The sequence below is a fragment of the Puma concolor genome, chromosome A3 (assembly GCF_028749965.1).
Source record: "Puma concolor isolate L17-30 chromosome A3, mPumCon1.1.hap2, whole genome shotgun sequence".
NCBI classification, from domain to species: domain Eukaryota; kingdom Metazoa; phylum Chordata; class Mammalia; order Carnivora; family Felidae; genus Puma; species Puma concolor.
This window is the reverse complement of record NC_141669.1, coordinates 36595395-36613987: the sequence shown is the minus strand read 5'-3', so window position 1 is coordinate 36613987 and position 18593 is coordinate 36595395. Positions and strand designations below refer to the sequence as shown.

Sequence of the window (18593 nt, the reverse complement as noted above, 5' to 3'; positions counted from 1 at the left end):
TACATACATTCATGCCTTACCACATTGAACACTTCCGTTATCACCCCTACCATACAGTATTCCACGGGAGTCACCCGAGGTAGACGTGGTATGGTTTCAACTTCACTCATGGTAGATACCCAAAAATCCCAGTTGAATGAACACATGAATGATTTTACATTCAACGGGAATTTTTTTTCAGTGTCCCGGATTTTATTTGTTTCTCATTTTAAGATTTTATAAGGGGGCAAAGGTGAGAAGAAGCCTGGAAATAGGACAGTCAAGGTACAATAACCAACTGCCTTCCAGTTACCTGTCACACCTTGTGGATTATCAACAGGGCAGAGCCCTCCCGTGTGTCTCCAATGAAAGCCCAACTAGGGTTGGAAGAGGGCTGGCTCCAGAGAGGGACAAACGAGTCTAACTGTTGATTTTGTGCCTCTATCCCATTGCCTAGACAACCAAAAATCAATTCTGGGTGATACACCATTTAGGAGAGGCTACATTCTCTCCGGCCCATTAGCATGATTAATTGAAAGCTGATTTGATTTCTGTGTTGAAACAAACAGGCAAACAAAAGAGAACAAAGAGGTTTCCAGGGGAGTATTTTGTCAACATAGAGCCAACACAGCGTGTGAGCCTCTTAACAACAGATTTGATTCAACCTCTGTTGACTGCCCATGCAATTGATACCTGCCAAGCCATCAAGATTGAAAGAGGAATAAATACCTGTGTAGATCTGGGGCACCTGGGTGGCTCGGTCAGTTAAGTCTCCGACTCTTGGTTCTGGCTCAGGTCATGATCTCATGGCTCGTGGGTTCAAGCCCAGGATCGGGTTCTGCACTGACAGTGTGGAATTCTGCTTGGGATTCTCATTCTTTCCCTCTCTCTCTGCCCTTCCCATGCACTCTCTCTCTCTCTCTTTTTCTAAATAAATAAATAAATAAATAAATAAATAAATAAATAAATAAATAAAAACTTTTTAAAAAGTCCTGTACAGACCTTGAGAAGCGCTCCATTGGGACAGCGTTTCTCCTCCTTGGGACTGTTCACATTTTGGGCGGGATCATTCTTTGCAGTGAGAGGCTATCCTATGTGCATTGCAGGTTAGCTGCGTCCCTGGCTTCTACGCACTGCTCGCCAGTGGCACCCTCCCCACAGCAGGGACAACCAAAAAGATCACTGAGTGTCCCTAGGGGACAAAATTCCCCACGTGAAAACTACTGGTCTAGGAGGAGTGTAGCTAAATAACTGTGAGATGCACCACCATGTAAGAGGCCAGCCCAGTTGGGAACGTGAACAAGGGAGCAAGTCGTTCCCAGGGCGGGGGGAGTGTGGTGGCAGTGTTGGGGACATCTGCAGATGCCTACACGTGAGGATATAAATGTGACTCCTTCCGTGCCACTAACACCCCCTCGCCGTCTCCACCCACCGCAAACTCTAAGGAAGTGGAAGCTGTCTTGTGTAACATAAAGAGCCACCGTGACAAGCTGTCACATCTACCTTACAAAAGACTCGGGAGTGTAAATGTACATATTTCCTTCTCTATATGGCACTCTAGGCTCTACCGACCCCAGCAGGAAGCAAAAGCTAAGTGATAAGACACCTCAGGAAAAAGTTTAAAAAGCTGCCTCGCGTGATTCCTTTCCCGTTGGGCCTGCAGCAGGGGGTATATGTGCTGCCCCCTTCAGGAGACCCCTCAGGTCCTCCGCAGGCCCAGTCCTCTGTGTATCGAAAGTTCCTGACACAGAGATGGTTTGAGCCACGTAAGAGGCCAAAATGTCATTCATATAGGAAAAATTACCTACCAATGCGACACCCTGGTGACTGGAAGGAAGTAAATCTAGAACTTTCTGTGGCTAGCTTCACAGAGCCTAAAGATTACATCTTGCCAAGTTAACTGTACATTAAAACTTGAGAAACACTCCTCAGGAAGAGATGTAGAACCTTAAGCCAAGCTTGCAAGTAAAGCCTTAGACAATCAGCCTGTGAACCAGGCCCCGCCGCCACATCAGGCCGACCAGAGAACCCCTCTGTCCTCTCCCACTTAACGACAACACAACCAGGGCCTTAGTAAACTCTCCTCCCATAAGATAGGTGAAGGCCAATTGCATGTTCACTGTAGGTGACCCTCTGGACTAGGGCATTATGGCACCAGTCAAGGGATTGTAGAGAAGGACCCTGAACTTCCCCCGCTCAGCTTGGCTGTCATAGACTCCCGGGCTAGACCACGGTCTGTGGGCTGGCCTCCGCGCCCCGGCAGAATGGCAACTCCCTCCAGCACAACGAGGAGTGTGCTGGTGATCTTCATCCAGGCTGGTTTCTCTGTCTGCGCTTTGCCCTGGCGCACTGTGCAGCCTGTTCACTGGGGGCCTGGGGCCCTGCCCCCTGCCCAGTGCCCAGCGGCAGTCAACCGAGTGGGAGTTGGGGTGACACCTGCCACATTAGCTTTAGAAACCAGGGGGTGGAGCGCAGAGCCGCTTTCTCACTACTCTCTCTCACTGCTGAGATCTGGAAACAGCTGCACCCCATTCCCTGGGTCTCCGGGGAGGGACCAGCCAGCCGATGAGTTTTCCAGATGGATGAGATGAGCAGTGCCTCCTGGAACATGACCTCAGGCACCTGCACTGGGGACCTCTGCTCCACGGAGGGGAGCAAGTGGAGCCTGGCGTGTCATCCATCGCCCCCGCAGCCCCTCCAGTGCCCCCCACAGGGGCAGCAGCCTAGTGAGTGAAGAATAAGGTCAAACCCAATTGCCTCAGGCTGAACTGCCCACTAAGAGGGCCTGGCTCGAGCACCTTTCCATCTGAAAACTCCAGTGGACAAAAGTTCTGACCGCACCTGTCAACTGGTTTCCATGGAAAGCCTCAGAAAGACCCGTGTGTTAAACTTCATGCATGTGTTAGTTACACATCTCACAACTCACCTTCACTGAAAACCATTAAGTGAGCAAAACAAAGAAATGGGTGCCTCATTCCAGGCGTCCGAAACACAACATAATTCCACACCCAGAAGCACTTGGACACAGGGCTACTATTTTTTTTTTTTTTTAAGTTTATTTATTTATTTTGAGCGAAAAGGGGTAAGGGGCAGAGAGGGAGAATCCCGACGCAGGGCTCCATGCCACAAACCTCAAGATCATGACGTGAGCTGAGTCATGACCAAGAGTCAGACACTTAACGGACTGAGCCACCCAGGCGCCCCTGGACACAGGACTGTTAACGTGGCCTCAGACAAGGTAGTCTCGCACCAGAGTGGCCAGGGCTTTCCCCAATGTCAGCTCTCCTTAATTCAAGTTCACTGAGGTGTAATTCAATTATAGTAAAATTCACCTGTTTCAGGTGTTCCAATTCTACAAGTTTGGGCAAAAAACATGTAACCCTCACAATCAAGATTTGGAATATGTCTATCGCTGCCCCCCACCCCCAAACTCTTCATGTCACGTTCTAGTTAACCCGTTCCCCCACCCACTTCCTTCCCCGTAGTGCTCCCTTTTCTAGAATGTCACACAAATGGAATCACACAGCGTACGCACTCTGAAGTCTGGCTTCTTTCACTCAACACGATACCTTTTTATTGCCGAGTAATATTTCACTGTGCAGATGGGCCACAGTCTGTTTATCCACTTATCGTTTCCACTTTCCAGCTATTACGCGCAGAGCAGCTACAGACATTTGCATAAGGTCTTTGCGTGGGCAAATGTTTTCATTTCTCCTGTGTCAGTACTACCTGGGAGTGGAGGCGCCGGGTCCTATGGGAAGGCAGTGTTTAACATGATAAGAAAGTACCGAAGTATCTTCCAAAGTGGCCACACTATTTCGCTTTCCCAACAACAATGTAAAAGAGCTATAGTTACTCCACATCTTCATGCTGTGTTGTCAGGATTTTGTGGGTTTGTGTTTTGTTGTCTGGGGGGGGGGACCTTTCAGGGGGGTGTTTAAGCCATTCTGATCTATGCGTAATGGTATCTCACTGTGGTCTTAATTTGCATTTCCTTGATGACTAACAAGGCCGAGCATCCCTTCATGTGTTTATTGCCATCTCTTTTCTTTCTCTTCTGCCCTCCCATTTGCGTCTCTTCTTTGGTAAAGTATCAGTTCAAGAATTTTTGCCCACTTATCAAACTGCCGTCTTGTTAAAGGGCTGTAAGAGTTCAGCACATATTCTGGATACGAGTCCTTTATCAGCTATGTGTTTTGAAAATATTTTCTCCTGGTTTGTGGCTTGTCTTTTAGTTTCTAGGCAGTGGTTTTCACAGAGCAGATGTTTTTAATTTTGATAAAATCCATTTTACCAACTTTTCCTTTCACAGTTTATGTTCTTTGTGTCCGAAGTAGCCTTTGCCTTGCCCAAGGCCACAAAGATCTGAAGCTATGTTTTCTTCTGTAAAGTTGTCACTTTTAGATTTTGCTTTAGGCACATGACCCACTTTTGTTCATTGTTGCACATGCTGTAAAGTATGGGTTGAGGGTTTTGGGTGTTTTCTTTAAGGATATCCAATTGTTGTAGTATCATCTATATCCTTTCTCCATCGAATTATCTTGGTGCTTCTGTAGAAAATCAATTGATCATTTAGGTGTGGGTCTGCTTCTAGACTCTTCATTCTATTTTCTATTTGCTTTCACCAATGCCACACTGTCTTCATCCCTATAGCTTTATAGTAAATCTTGACATTTGTAGTGTAAGTCTTCCAATTCTTGTGCTTTGGCTAGTCTAGGTTTTTTGCCTTTATATATGCATTTTTAATGAGCTTGTCATTTTTTGAATTGGCTCACCATTATGCAAAGTATTTATATTTATGTTTCCACGTTTTAATTGGGGTTTTGTCAAATCTCTGGATCAATTTAAGTTAGGTGTCTTCTCCTTTTGAAAGTAAAGGAGTGGTCATCCCTCAGAGATACCATAAAAGAAAGACTGACCAGTTCCTTCCGAACTCACCCACACAGAATAGCTTTGCCAAATGGCCTTGGCTCTAAGGGCTGGGTTGTGGGGTTCACAGGTTCTGATGTGGAAGGGCACGGGTGAGGGGGGCCAGGAATGCAGTCTGCCTCTCCAACCTGCTCCCTGATATAGAAAGGAAAAGAAAGGCACACAATTGAGGTCAGCCCTGAGCCCTAACACCAGAAAGGAGCATGACTGCTTGACAATTTTTTGAAAATGAGGTGACAGCTTTTCCATCCTAGGGGCCATTAGAGGATGAGTAGGAGTTCACTAATGCAGAAGAGAAGACAGAAGTTAATTCCTCAAAAGGAAATAGTAAGAGCAAGGAATAGAACAAGCAGGAAGCTCAGAACTGCAAATTTTGAGGACAGAGGGTTGGAGATGAAGTCTGGGGTCAGAAATCTGTTCCCTGGGCATGGAAGGCCATGGAAGCTTTTGAGTGGGAAGGGCATAATCAGATCTGTAATTGAGAAAGATCCTCTTACTGGCAGGCAAACTATCCCCCCAGAGATCACCCTGTGGGTGTGGCAACAGACATGTGATGAGCAGGTGTGACTGGGGAAATGGCCGAGAGTCTGGACCAGAATCTCTTTGGAGAACAAGGCCACCAAATGAAAACCAGACAAGGGATTGAAGGGGATGGGAGAGGCACAGGAAGACACATCTGTCTATCCCCGACTCCCCCGGACCCTGAAAAGCATCCACCACTTTCCAGGCACATCCACAGCCCCAGGCCGAGCTCTGCTGTAAGAAGCCAAAAACATACATGTGGCCTTGAAGGACCTCACTGAGTAAGAACATGGAATCCAGACACAGTGTGAGTATTCACATTCTGCTTTTCAGGGGCAACATTTTGTGTGAAGGTTATCTTAAAAACGCAACCTTCCACAAGATGGCTTTGCTTTTAAGATTATGCCATTGGGGTTGAATAAATTTCTTGGCAACCCTGTGGATAAATCTGGTCAGGGCCTCACTGCGAAGTCTGAAAAAGAGACAGATGGAGCCGTCGGCCAGAAAGCCCCAGTGACAGAAACAACTATTCCCTGGAAGGGGAAAAAAGGGCAGAAAGGCATCTTTGTTTATTTTTACAAAATTTGGAGAACAACAGTGTCTCCCAGCTGTCTCCACAAGATCAAACCAGCTCCAAATGGGAGATGCTAGGTATTTGCCAACACTTGAAATCAAAGTCCAACAGGCCTGATGGCCCTGTTTCTTGTCTTTTCCTCCCTTTGTATTTCAAGATGACAATTTCATTTGTTCATTGATGCAGCCTGTCCATTCAATAAGCGTTCTGATTCATCTATGAACTTCAAACTCCACTTCTAATCTAAATCAGAACACAGAAGTACATGACCGCTTCACTGCTTGCTAGGCCCTCTGGCTCATTCAAAGCAAACACTCAAAGGGGGCCTCAGAATGACATTTAATCATGGGGTCTGCATTTTCGGTGTAAGGCCATGCCCTCCGAAGTCCAACACAGGGACTGTCAAACTGTCAACTTCTCTGGGACTGAACACGCACAAGCGCCCCAGTGCTCCCATCCCCTCGTCAGCCCTCAGGGGACACCAAAGCCTTTTAAGGGGCTGGTACCTGTAACTCCAGAATTAGGGTTAGGGCACAGGCCCGAACAGGGCACCAAATCTGGCCTTTGTTAAGGCCTATTAGAAACTGATAGAAAGAGTCCGTTGTGGGAAAGAGACATCTTTAGGCTTCATCTAAAAGTCAAACCTCTGTAAACTTCCATTTAACTATAACAGAGCCCAGTGGAAATTTTGCTTCCTTCCTGATTTATTAAATAAAGATAACCAACAGAAACAAAACAAAATTCCGTTGGGAGCTAGTTCATGCTCTCCCACCCTGCTTCCATGGGCTATTCTTAGAAACATGGACCTAAGCACCACGTGCAAAAATGCCGCGCTGTTGGTTTACATGGCCTGTCTGCCGTATCAGAGAAGCGAGAGCCAAAGGTGACATGCTCACTTCGAAGCCACTTCGTCTTCGCCCAGGAGCTCCTGTCAGGAGGGAGCAGGCTTCTCCGGGCTGCTGCACCGTGACAGACGGGAAGAACGTCTAAACTCTCTTTCAAACTTATAGAAAAAGAAAAAAACAAAACACCCACACAGTGGGGAACAATTTCCCCACTGCGTGGGTGGTGGGGCCCCGAGAGCTGTTATCTGCAAAGGGCACTTCTGGGGGTTACCCAGCTGTCACCACTGTGTGGATTCCACTCAAAAACCTCAAGCCAAGCAGTGGGGAATGAACATCAAGAGACAATTTTCCACTCTGTGAAAATGACTTGACTTTACAAAAATAAATTAAAACGCTGCGATAATACATGAAATGTGTACAGGACCTGTTGATAAATGCACACCTCGGTCACAGTAGATGTGCTTCCTTGCTTGGTGTATCTATACCATCAGAAGAATATGACTGTGTCATTCTCCACTTCCTGACCCCTCAGCGCCTGACCCCACATGATGTCTCACACACACATACACATACCCACACCCACACACTCCCCTATACCATACAACTGGGCGTGGAATTACTGGTCTAGCAAGGGCTGGAGCCTGAACCAGCATGTCTGAGGGCAGGAGTGGGAGCAGGTGGGGTGTGCATGTGTTAGTGTGGAAATCGGGGGAAAGGATGTTCTAACACTGTTCATCGTAACAAGGGAGATCTGATGGCCCAAGCCAAAACGCAGATGCATGAAAACAAAACCAGGCGTACCTCGGGTTACGCCCCTCTTTTACCACACAAGGGCCCCCCTGCTCCAGGCTGCCCCGGGTGTCTGTGGCAGCCTAAGAGGCACAGCCTGCCCACCAGGTTCATGGGATTGAGTGATTCCTCCTCTCCTCTGCACACTCGTGTCCAACCCACTCCTAAGTGAACCCATCCTCCCGACTGCTGCCGTCTGGAACCACAATCGCCTCCTCCCTTCCCTTTGTCCCACCCCCGTCTATCACAGGAGCCTTGCTCTTGGCCCTGGCCCTCCCGTCAGAATTTGGGAAACAGACCTGGTGATTAGAGCCTCAAGTCCCAAACCTTGCTTCCAAAAGTCTCCTGATGCACACAAAGAGGACCCGGGAAGCTCTCAACTCCAGAATCTGGGTCCTGGGTAAACAACCGTGAGCGTTTGAAGTAGACCCAGAACTATATAGATGTAGGATACACTCCTACTTTAAAACGTAATCGACAGAAGAACAGCATGGCGATTCCTCCAAAAAAACCTAAAAATACAATCACCATAGGATCGATCCAGCAATTACACTTCTGGGTATTTACTCAAAAGATGTGAAAGCAAGGTTTCAAAGAGATTTTTGTACACTCGTGTATATAGCAGCACCATTAACAATAGCCCAAAGGCAGAAACAACCCGAATGTCTACTGACAGATAAATGCAAGTGTAATATATATACATATACACATATATACATATACACACACATAATGGTCTATATATACATATACACATACACACACACACACACATACACACACACACAAATGGAATACTACTCAGCCTTAAAAAGGAAGCAAATCTGACACATGCTACAACATGGATGAACCCTGAGGACATTCTGCTAAGTGAAAGAACCCAGACATAAAAGACAAATACTGTATGATGATTCTACTTATATGAGGTTCCTACACTAGTCAAATTCAGTGACAGAAGGCAGGTTACCAAGGGCTGGAGGCAGGGCAGGGGAGGATGAGGAGTTAGTGTTCAAAGAGTATAGAGTTTTAGTTTGGGAAGATGAAAAAGTTCTCGAGATGGGTGTGGTGATAGTTGCACAAGAATGTGAATGTACTTAATTTCACTGAAGTGTACATTTTTAAACCTTTAAGGGTTAAAATAGTAAATTTTATGTTAGGTATATTTTACCAAAAGGATAAAAAAAAAAGCAATCGACGAAAGGATTGAAGCTTCAATTAATCTAAATAAGCTAGCTTATTAGATTAACTAGGATTTTTATTTAAAGAGGAGACATAACCAGAAACCCACACCCTCTGGTTTCATCTTCTTCCTCTCCTCTGAGGATAGAAGTGGGTGACAGGCAGCAGAGGGACAGAAGAGCTACCACCAGACAATCCAAGGACATGCAGGCTTCGGAGAGGACAGGCCAGTTCCTCCTGTGCCCGCTGACCCCAGAGACAGGACAGAGAAGGTGGTGTGACAGCAGGTGGTACAGTCTGACCCACAACGACACTTTATTAAGAGTCGTTGGTTCTGGCAGGGGCCCCTGGGTGGCTCAGTTGGTTAAGCGCCTGGCTTTGGCTCAGGTCATGATCTCACTGCTCATGAGTTCGAGCCCTCGCCCCCCCGCCAGGCTCTGTGCTGACAGCTCAGAGCCTGGAGCCTGTTTCGGATTCTGTCTCCCTCTCTTTCTGCCCCTCCCCTGCTCACACTCTCTCTCTCTCCTTCAAAATAAATAAGCATTAAAAAAAAGTTTTAAGAGCCATTGGTTCCTGCAGACTGGGGGCTTCCCAGAAGATGGTTTCTTTCCCACCACAGATTTACAGACACTGTTGTGCTTCCTGGAACTTTTCCATCACAATTCCTTATATTTCAGAAATCATTTCTGGAAAATACAACCTCTGATAATGCGTTCTGCATTTCCACTACATCTGAGATGTTGGTACATGGACAGGTCAAATGCTCCTCAGTAACCTCATCTAGGCTTGGGTGAATGGGATGTGTGAATAGGGCATTTACACCTGTCACAGGCTCACCCAAGCCAAAAAAAGTCTCCACATTGTCCCTGTACGTATGCTCAGGGACCTGCATTATCAGTTAGCGGGGCACCTGTCTGAGCCCACGGAGTCTGCCTTCTGTGAGGATGGTTTAAGATTCGCTTTCTCTAAGAAGCCTCCTTTGACTGATTTACCTCCTCCTATAAGATTTGCGTCTATCCTTAAGTCTTCTTCACCCATACCCCTTGTGTTTCCCCGGCTCGTAAATGCCTTACAGCCAGGACAGTGTCTTAAATTTCCTTTTACAACGGCTTTAAATAAGCACCCTGTCATTCAGCTGGGCTCTGCAGCAGACAGCATTTTCCCAAAACGGCCTCATGAAGATTTCCCCACCTCTCATGTCCTTGTTACAATGTGGCCAGCACTCCTTCCACTGTGAGGCAGGGTCTCTGCTTCCTCCCTCTGAACGCCAACAGGGGGTTGTGTCTGTTCCAACAGAGTAAGGCGGAAGTGATGCTCTATGACTTCCCAGGCTGGATCACAGGAAGGAGACAGCTTCTACCTGGCTCTCCCTTTCCAGGACACTCAATCAGAGAGGGCCGACTACCATACCGTGAGGAAGCCCAAACAAGCCCATGTGGAGACCACACGGACCCGCGTGCGGAGAGGAACAGAGATCTCTGGCCACCGGCCAGCATCACCCACTAGACACAGAAGTGAATGAGCCTTCAGATGTCTCTGTCCTCCTCCCTGAGTCTTCCAGAGCAGGCCCCAGACCCTGTGAAGCAGAGTCAGGCCATCTTCCCTGTCCTTCCAAACCCCTGTCCCACAGAACATTGCCAGCATGATCACTGGTAGCTCGGTGGCCTCAGGCAGCCATAGGCACGGGGTTTCCATAAATGTGGCCACCGGATGAGTAATTCCAAAGCTCTCTCCTCTCTAAAATGGGCTCTGCTTAACTGCTCCAACTTCATTTTTTCCCTTCTCCACAGTGGAATGCCTATCCTGTAGGACCTCCTATAGGACCATGACTCAGGGTGTCCACGTCTCTATTCAGCTTCATAGCCACTGTCTACTAACCACACTTCTTCAGCCAGACTGGGCTGCTTTAGGGAAGGGGGAGCCAAAGGGAGGAGTCATTCCTAATCCAAGCCAAGCGCTTCCTTCCAGAGAGCGCCCACTGCCACCAATTCCACAGAAAAGTAGGTATATCTAAATCGCTACCCAGTCAAGGGTAAGAAGACATTTTCCCTTTCCAAATGAAGAAGATGTTCAGCTCAGACAACAGTCTCCACCTTCTGTTTGGTGTTGGTAACCGTACAGAAGGATGCCAGGGGCCTGCCCTGGCCCCAGGCAGGCCGGGCAGGAATCTTTTCCACGACACAGGCCTGGGACCCATAATAAGCACGGGGCCAAAGACACCATCCACCTGGGACCTCCATCCGGTCTCCCCTGCTCTGCTATCCTTACCCGATTCCCTGATTCGAAAAGGTTGATAGTTGGCAAAAGTCCCTCAGCCTCACAAAGTATTAAAAAGAAAGTTTTGTCCAGTTCCGGAAGAATCTGAGTTTCTGCACAAGTCAGAACTCTCCACAGAGCCACAGAGTAACCCTTACCGTGGCGGGAACAAGCCCATGTTTGTTCTCCGGACTAGAGCAAGACCTTGGCTTTCTTAGGGAGGCCCCTTTAGCTCTCATGCAGAAAAGTCTTGATAAGCAGGACTCAAATATGAGGAAAGTTCCACCAACGGAAAAGAATGGAAAGGGCAGGGGCACCGGGGTGGCCCAGTCGGTTAAGCATCCGATTTTGACTCAGGTCATGATCTCGCTGTCCGTGAGTTCGAGACCCACATCCGGCTCTCTGTTCTCGGCACAGAGCCTGCTTCGGATCCTCTGTCTCCCTCTCTCTCTGCCCCTCCCCCGCTCACACTAGCACTTGCACTCTCTCTCTCAAAAATAAATAAGCATTTGTTAAAAAAAAAAAAAAAAAAGAAAGAAAAAAGAAAAAAAAAGGAAGGAAGGAAGGATGGGCAAAATTCCCCACCGTCCCTCACACACACCGAAAAGCAATCATGAGCATCTCTGGAGCAGCTTTCTTCAAGAGTATCCAGAAATGTCCGACAGAAACACCTTCTTCCCACACACTCATTCCTAGTTCCGAGTGGTTCTAGCCCAGTCCTGCCTTCTTCCTGCTCTACCCCACACAGTGCACCAGCAGCTTTTCGGGCTTCTGTGACTGCCCACCGTGTCGATCGAGCCACAGTTAACTGTAAGCAAGCACATACAACCTGTGACAAGCGGATTTAGAAGGCGATCTCCTTTGCAGTAACTATGGTTTATTTGTGGAGAGCTGGCCAGATGTCCTGAGCTGACCAGCGGGTGGCACTTCGGGGAGGCTGTGAGCACAGGTTGTGTATGGGCAGGACGGACATTGCTTATTATTCTTCCATTGAGACTGGATCTTTAATGAACATCTTAATACATTCTGATGCATGCCAGGGGATGCATGTACTTGGATACTAGCATAAGAAACCAACGTTTTTCGTAAATATGATGCACTTGAGAAAAAGGCAGAAATGAAGCAAGACCAAAAATGGCACTTTTAGCCATTCTCAGATATACCTAAGACAAGGCAGGGGGGCATGGAGGGGACAGGGGCTTCACTAACAAGCCTTCACTCAGCTTTCTGTTTGCCCAGCCTCACCATTCATGCGGGACATCCCTGATTTCTGCGCTTATCCCTAGACAGAATACACTACCCAGAAATCACTTGTGTCCCTGCCCTAGAGCCGTCCATTTTTTGTTTTAAAAGAAATGTGCTACCTACCACCACCTTTATGTAAAAGCTCTATTCCTCCAAATAGCCAGCGGCCCTCATCAATGAAGCAAATGGAATAATTCTAATTGCTGTGAACTGATACCATAGGTAGAGAAGCCACCAAAATTTAGCTTGAAAACCCACAGATTTGATCAAACCAAAAGCTATAAACCAGGAAGGGTATTCCTCAAGAGGAAAAAAAAAAAAAATTAGCTTTACCTGTGACTATAGCGGATGGCTATCGTCAGCCCAAGCTGTAATTAAAAAGAGAGAAAAACACATACTAAATAATATGAAGAGCATGCTGAGTTCACAAGAAAATTAACTTACGATGGTCCGTTATTTTTTAAACATTTCCTAAAATCTCCTACTCCTACTCCTTATATTTCATAAATAACACCTTTTAATGATAGTTCTTTGGTTTCAACATCATTCTTAAAGGCTAGTCAGATTGTGAAAGGGTCTTAGAGACATCTAAAATATTTCACTGTGAATTGGACAGGTGTCTCTCATCTGGAGACACCTTCCATAACAGAGCCTGCATTTATTTATTTATTTATTTATTTATTTATTTATTTATTTTGCTTTTCTTTTTTTTTTCTTTGCATGCTTTTACACTTAAGTTTTAAAATTTTTTCATTGAGGTATAACGGACAAATAAATTGTACGTACTTAATACTTACAACATGATGATTCGATACACATACACCCTGTGAAATTATTACCATGTGTTATCACTTTAATTAACACATCCATCACTTCACATAATTACCTTTTTTTTCCCTTTTTTTGGCGAGATAGAACGTTTCAAGTACACAATATGCTACTGTTAACTATAGTCACCATGCTGTGCATTAAGTCTCCGGAGCTTATTCATCTGACAACTAAAAGTTTATACCCTCTGACCAACATCTCCCCACCCCCAGCCCCTGGCAACCAGCATTCCACTCTCTGTTTTGTATGAGCAAAACAGGGCTCTTTCAGCTCTGAGACAAAGCCGTGAAAGGACAGGATTCAGCGTGTGGCTGATTCTGAGGCTTGACATACCCCCGTCCTGGGGGTGGTTCCTTCCCCACTCGCCCTGCCCCAGGAGTGCTGAGCGGAGCCCAGGCCATGAAGAGGACTGACCCGACCCCCCCCCCCCCCCCCCGGGCCAGAGTCTTGCCAGGGGAATCTGCACAACCTTCACACTGATCTCATAAGCTCCAGGCCGGCAAGGTGCACCTCTGAGGGCACGTGTGACATCGAGAGAAAGGGTACACAGCCGCCAGAGACGGCGACAAGTAGAGGCCAGGGTAGCACTGTGATTTCCTTTTTACTCTGTGGGGGGGTCACGGAAACCTCTCAAGCAGAAGAGGGGGTCGAATCATATGGCACGGGCCTCAGCTAGTTCATGGATTCCAGAAGCGTCAGGCCACAGGAGTTCAACCGCTAACCATACGGGCATCGCGTTATTTAAACTCTCAGGGTCACGGTATCTGCATCTGTATCATGGGCAAATAATTATTTTCTCGTGCAAGGATGAAGCAACTTTTTCTATTTTGGTGTTTATACCTGTGTGTGGCGCACACACGATGCGTGCCGCCTGATAGGAAAAACTCTACAGGTGGGCCTGGCGGCGGAAGTCACCGGCAGGTGGGAAAAAACTCTATAAATAGTAACTACCGCTACTATATATAGGCAATATTTCATTTATGAAAATGTTTTCATTTTCCAAAATTTAATTGTTAAGTTCATTTTTGGAACTTACAAAGTATTTCATTAGGTTAAAATGATGATCAGCCTCAAGCGTGCCCATAAAAGTATCGACGGTCCCCCTGTGGCTGAACTGTGGCACGACTAGTTTAAGAGACTCGGCAGCAGTTAAAAACCCAAGCATCATCGATCATATCATTTCCGAGCAAAAAGTCTGCCTACGTGGAACCTTGAAATCCCCAAACACATCACTGCCAGTTTCTCTGACGTTGGCCCCAGGGCGGTGGGGGTGGGGAGGTCACTTCCATGGGGCTCTCCGGGATGCTATGAGATGACACAAGAGTCCCTGGGCCGTGGGAGGGTAGAAGGGGTAAGGAAGAAGCAAGGGGATGGAGAGTTAGGAGAAATAAAACCGTTGAGATGAATATAATATTACGTCAACTATAATCAGTTAGAATTATAGAAAGAAAGAAAGAAAGAAAGAAAGAAAGAAAGAAAGAAAGAGAAAGGAAGAAGCAAGGGGATGGAGAGTTAGGAGAAATAAAACCGTTGAGATGAATATAATATTACGTCAACTATAATCAGTTAGAATTATAGAAAGAAAGAAAGAAAGAAAGAAAGAAAGAAAGAAAGAAAGAGAAAGGAAGAAGCAAGGGGATGGAGAGTTAGGAGAAATAAAACCGTTGAGATGAATATAATATTACGTCAACTATAATCAGTTAGAATTATTGAAAGAAAGAAAGAAAGAAAGAAAGAAAGAAAGAAAGAAAGAAACAGAAAGAAGGAAAGAAACAGAAAGAAAGAAAGAAAGAAAGAAAGAAAGAAAGAAAGAAAGAAAGAAAGAAAGCCCAAACTTCTGTCCAGCTTGACACGCTGCAAAATCCCCCAGCTATTGTTTGAATAGCTCAGCTCCAGAATGATTCGGCCGTGTGTCATCATCAATGCATACCCCAAATGCAGAACCGACACTGGCGAGCCATTAGGGATCAGGGAAGATAGGCTTCATTTTACAAAAAGATTATCTAAAAGTGAAGGTGTGAAATATATAACATCCAGCTGATTTCATATCACACTCACCTGAGTGTATTCAATTATTTGTCAACTAAACCAGGAATGTGTGTGTATATGTGTTTGTGTGTGTGTGTGTGTGTGTGTGTGTGTGTGTATATATATACACACACATATGTATATATATATGGGAGATTTAAGTGAACAGAAGAAGAAGAGGCCTCAGGGACAATCAAGAATTTAAAGAACAAGGAGGAAATTATTTAGGGAAGAACATAAAAACAGAAACTACAGCCAAAAAGGTCAGGATGAGCAATTCACAGATTTCACATGTCCCGTCACTTTACATTTCCTGGAGTTAAAAAGTTCTGGCTTACAGTTAGGCTTATTATAAGATAATTTCACCAACTGAATGTGTTGATAAGCTTTAGAGTACTGCTTCATTGGTGGCTTTTCCACAGTTGAAAGACACGCCTTTGCTGGAGCAGGGAGAGAAAATGGGCATGGGAGGGACAAAACTAAGAAAAAAGCAGAGGAAGTTGTTCAATGGTAGCCGTGCTGGTTAAAAGGAGCTGGGAGAGAAATCCTTCACAGAGATGAATTTCAATTAAGCACTTTTATTTGCCTTTTCCCGACTTCTCAAATATGCTTTCCCTGTCATTTTAAAAAGGACATCTTTGTGAAGGAAGAAAGTGTGGATCACGGAACCACACAGACCAGCTGCAGCATATCCCATGGGCCAGGTAACAACGTGCTAGGGAAACCAGATGATCCAAACCCATGCACAGGCCCCGGGGCTACATGGGAACCCACTCATGTGGTGCATGGGAACAGGGCATCGCACAGCCATCCTGGAAACACGGCTTAAACTCCACACGGAACGCAATGGATCCAATTAGGCAGCCTTGCCAAGATGCCGGAACACTGCAGAAAAATCTTCATAGGCCACAAAGCCCCAGGTTGGAACATGAGTGAGGACACTATGTCTGCTCCTCCTCACTCCTACATATCATCTGACCCTACAGAAGGCAGAGAAGGGAGAAAATTCCCTAAGGTTTCTGTACCATAGCAAATACCAAAGGCAACTTGTAATCTGCTGAGAAAGGAGCCAGAGATAGTCTTCTGCCCTGGCATTAGGAACCCCCACGGGCCAGTCAGGCCTCTACAAGCCCTCGCCCTGCTAAGAAGCATCAGCAACTCGGAAATGCTTTAACCAAGTCTCACCACTGTCTGCATCTGCACAGACACACATGCATCAGCGCACATGTGCACACTTTGGGCCCAATCTACACATGCATGTGCACACATATGTACACACACGTGCACGCTCAGACCCAAGTCACACATGTGTGCATGGACACTTATGCCTGCATACACATCCACACTCACACACATGCATGCACAGGTACACCACTCGTATGTGCACATATACCAAGAAGCATGTGTTCATATGTGCACACGTGCACGCACATGCTTACACAATACTCAGATGCAAACATATGCGTGCCCTGGCACAGATGCACGTATACACACACATTCATACAGACATGCACTCACCCACGTGCACAGAGACACTTTGGCATTCAGAGAGGCCCATGGAGCCCCCAGGGACAAAGGGAGGCCTCAGACAATTGACCCTTTTGTTGCTGGTCTCAGCAGGAGCCCAGCAGAGAGAGAGGAGGGAGGCCTAGGGGTTGGCCCCCCTGACCCCAGCCCAGCCAGGGCTGAGGCCCAGGGACACGGAGGTCAGCTGGAGTTTTGTGCCTGCTGCCCTCCCGGGAGAACAGCCCCCCAGGACATACTGTAAGTATTACCAGAATGCACTTAACAAACTCCCACTCCGAGTACTTCGTTTTCGATTTACACAATTTGTTAATAACAAAATTAAATCACGTTTTAATGGCAAGGAAAGAGTACTTGAACGTTTTTCAGAATCTCTACCAGCTACAAAAACCTTTTTCCTGCTGCTGCGGCCTGAAACTGCTCCTTTTTTGGAACAGCTGACTAAGGCAGCTGTTTTGTATCAAGTCTGAGGGTTTTCTATATGACCCAGGGAGCTCAGACAACAGGCAGACCTCGCTGCATTAAAGAGTAATCCGAGAATAATTTGCCATAAAACCCCCCGAAGTGCGCCAGCTGTAGCCGGATACGCCCTATAAAGCACCAAGTTGTCTGCATGGATCTTGCAAAATAATCATAATAATTTCAGAAAACACATTTTTTAAACACCTTTAAAAAACATTTTTTTTTTTTTTTAAGGAAAGGAGTGGGTGACGCTGTCTTGGCAGGGCACTTGCCTCACGTGGGTTCCCCTCCCTGTCCGCGGTCTGTCGCGAAGCGTCTCTTCCTAATGCCCACTTGCCCAAGGGTGCCTGTGTTGTTGGGAATCCCCTCCTCACGGGTCCACTGTGCTTCGTGTTTGTGATGTGCTGTCACCCACCCGAGGCAGCCGGGGGCAGGTGAGGAGGAAGAGTCCATTAAATGCCGGCCCCAGGTGGCCCAGCTGGTGAGTGGTGGTGCTCCAAGTCTGGGCCCAGAACTTTCTAGACTGGGGTGATATGCCGGCCGGGGCTATGACTAGGAGCCATGCCCTCTCACAGGTCCGGTGCTAGCACTCTCTATTCCTCAAGAAAAGCCGGACGCCAAGGGCTTGAGCGCGAAGATTCCCACGTCTTAAACTGATTTGAATATTTTTCGAATGTTATGTGAGCCAAACAAAAGGTATCGGTGGAATTTGGCCAGGGGGCCACCAGCTTGCAACCTCACCCTACACCTTTCCACACTGCCAAGCCTCTCCTGGGTTTTCAAATCTTAAAATCTGAATCTGCGCATGACAAATCTAGAAAGAGCTTTCGTGTCATTCGCGAGTCTTCCTCCCCTTTCCTATAATTTCGCAAAGTTTTTTCTTTAGCTTCCTTTCATTTGTTTTCATTGCAAGGGTCCAAAGATTTATACCATCACAAAATAAACTCAAAAAGAAAAGCTTCTGGTTTATTTTCCTCCTGCACTTTTCAACTGTTCCTCTCCCTTTTATGGGAAATACGGGAAAGGAGCCTGAAGGAGAGAAGAGGTATGGTGTAGACAGAAGCCCACACAAACACAGCCAGCCGTGTGTGACACCAGGAAGCCGGCACAGGGAGAAAGTGAGCCACCGAGTAGGTCTTTAACCCCTTCCCTGACTGTCTTCCTAGTAGTGTTCTCTCCAGGCAATAACAGACCCCACGCTCCCCACACAGCACCCTCCAGGGCTGCTCCTCCCCCAGGCATCACCCCAGCTCTTCCTGCTCACCCCCCCCCCGTGCCTGACTCTCAAACCCCTACCAACGTGCCACAACTCACTAGTCTGGAGCCTTGGCATCCATCTAGGGCTTTCTCAGGCACTTGCTACTTCCTCTGAAAGATTAACCTTGCTGGATGAACAGATGCTTACGGTCAGTAGCAAAGAGCTTTGTGGTCAA

General features: G+C 46.7%; 1 protein-coding gene across 1 annotated transcript in view; it reads right to left on the bottom strand.

Annotated features, from left to right (window-relative positions):
* Nucleotides 1-8509: 8509 nt before the first annotated feature.
* LOC112864152 (acyl-coenzyme A oxidase-like protein) overlaps nt 8510-18593 on the bottom strand; it is a 94450-nt gene continuing 84366 nt past the window's right edge. Inside the window, 1 exon segment of the mRNA XM_086700553.1 lies at nt 8510-12686. Within this exon segment, the coding sequence (XP_086556679.1) occupies nt 12648-12686 (39 nt within the window). The 3' untranslated portion in view covers nt 8510-12647.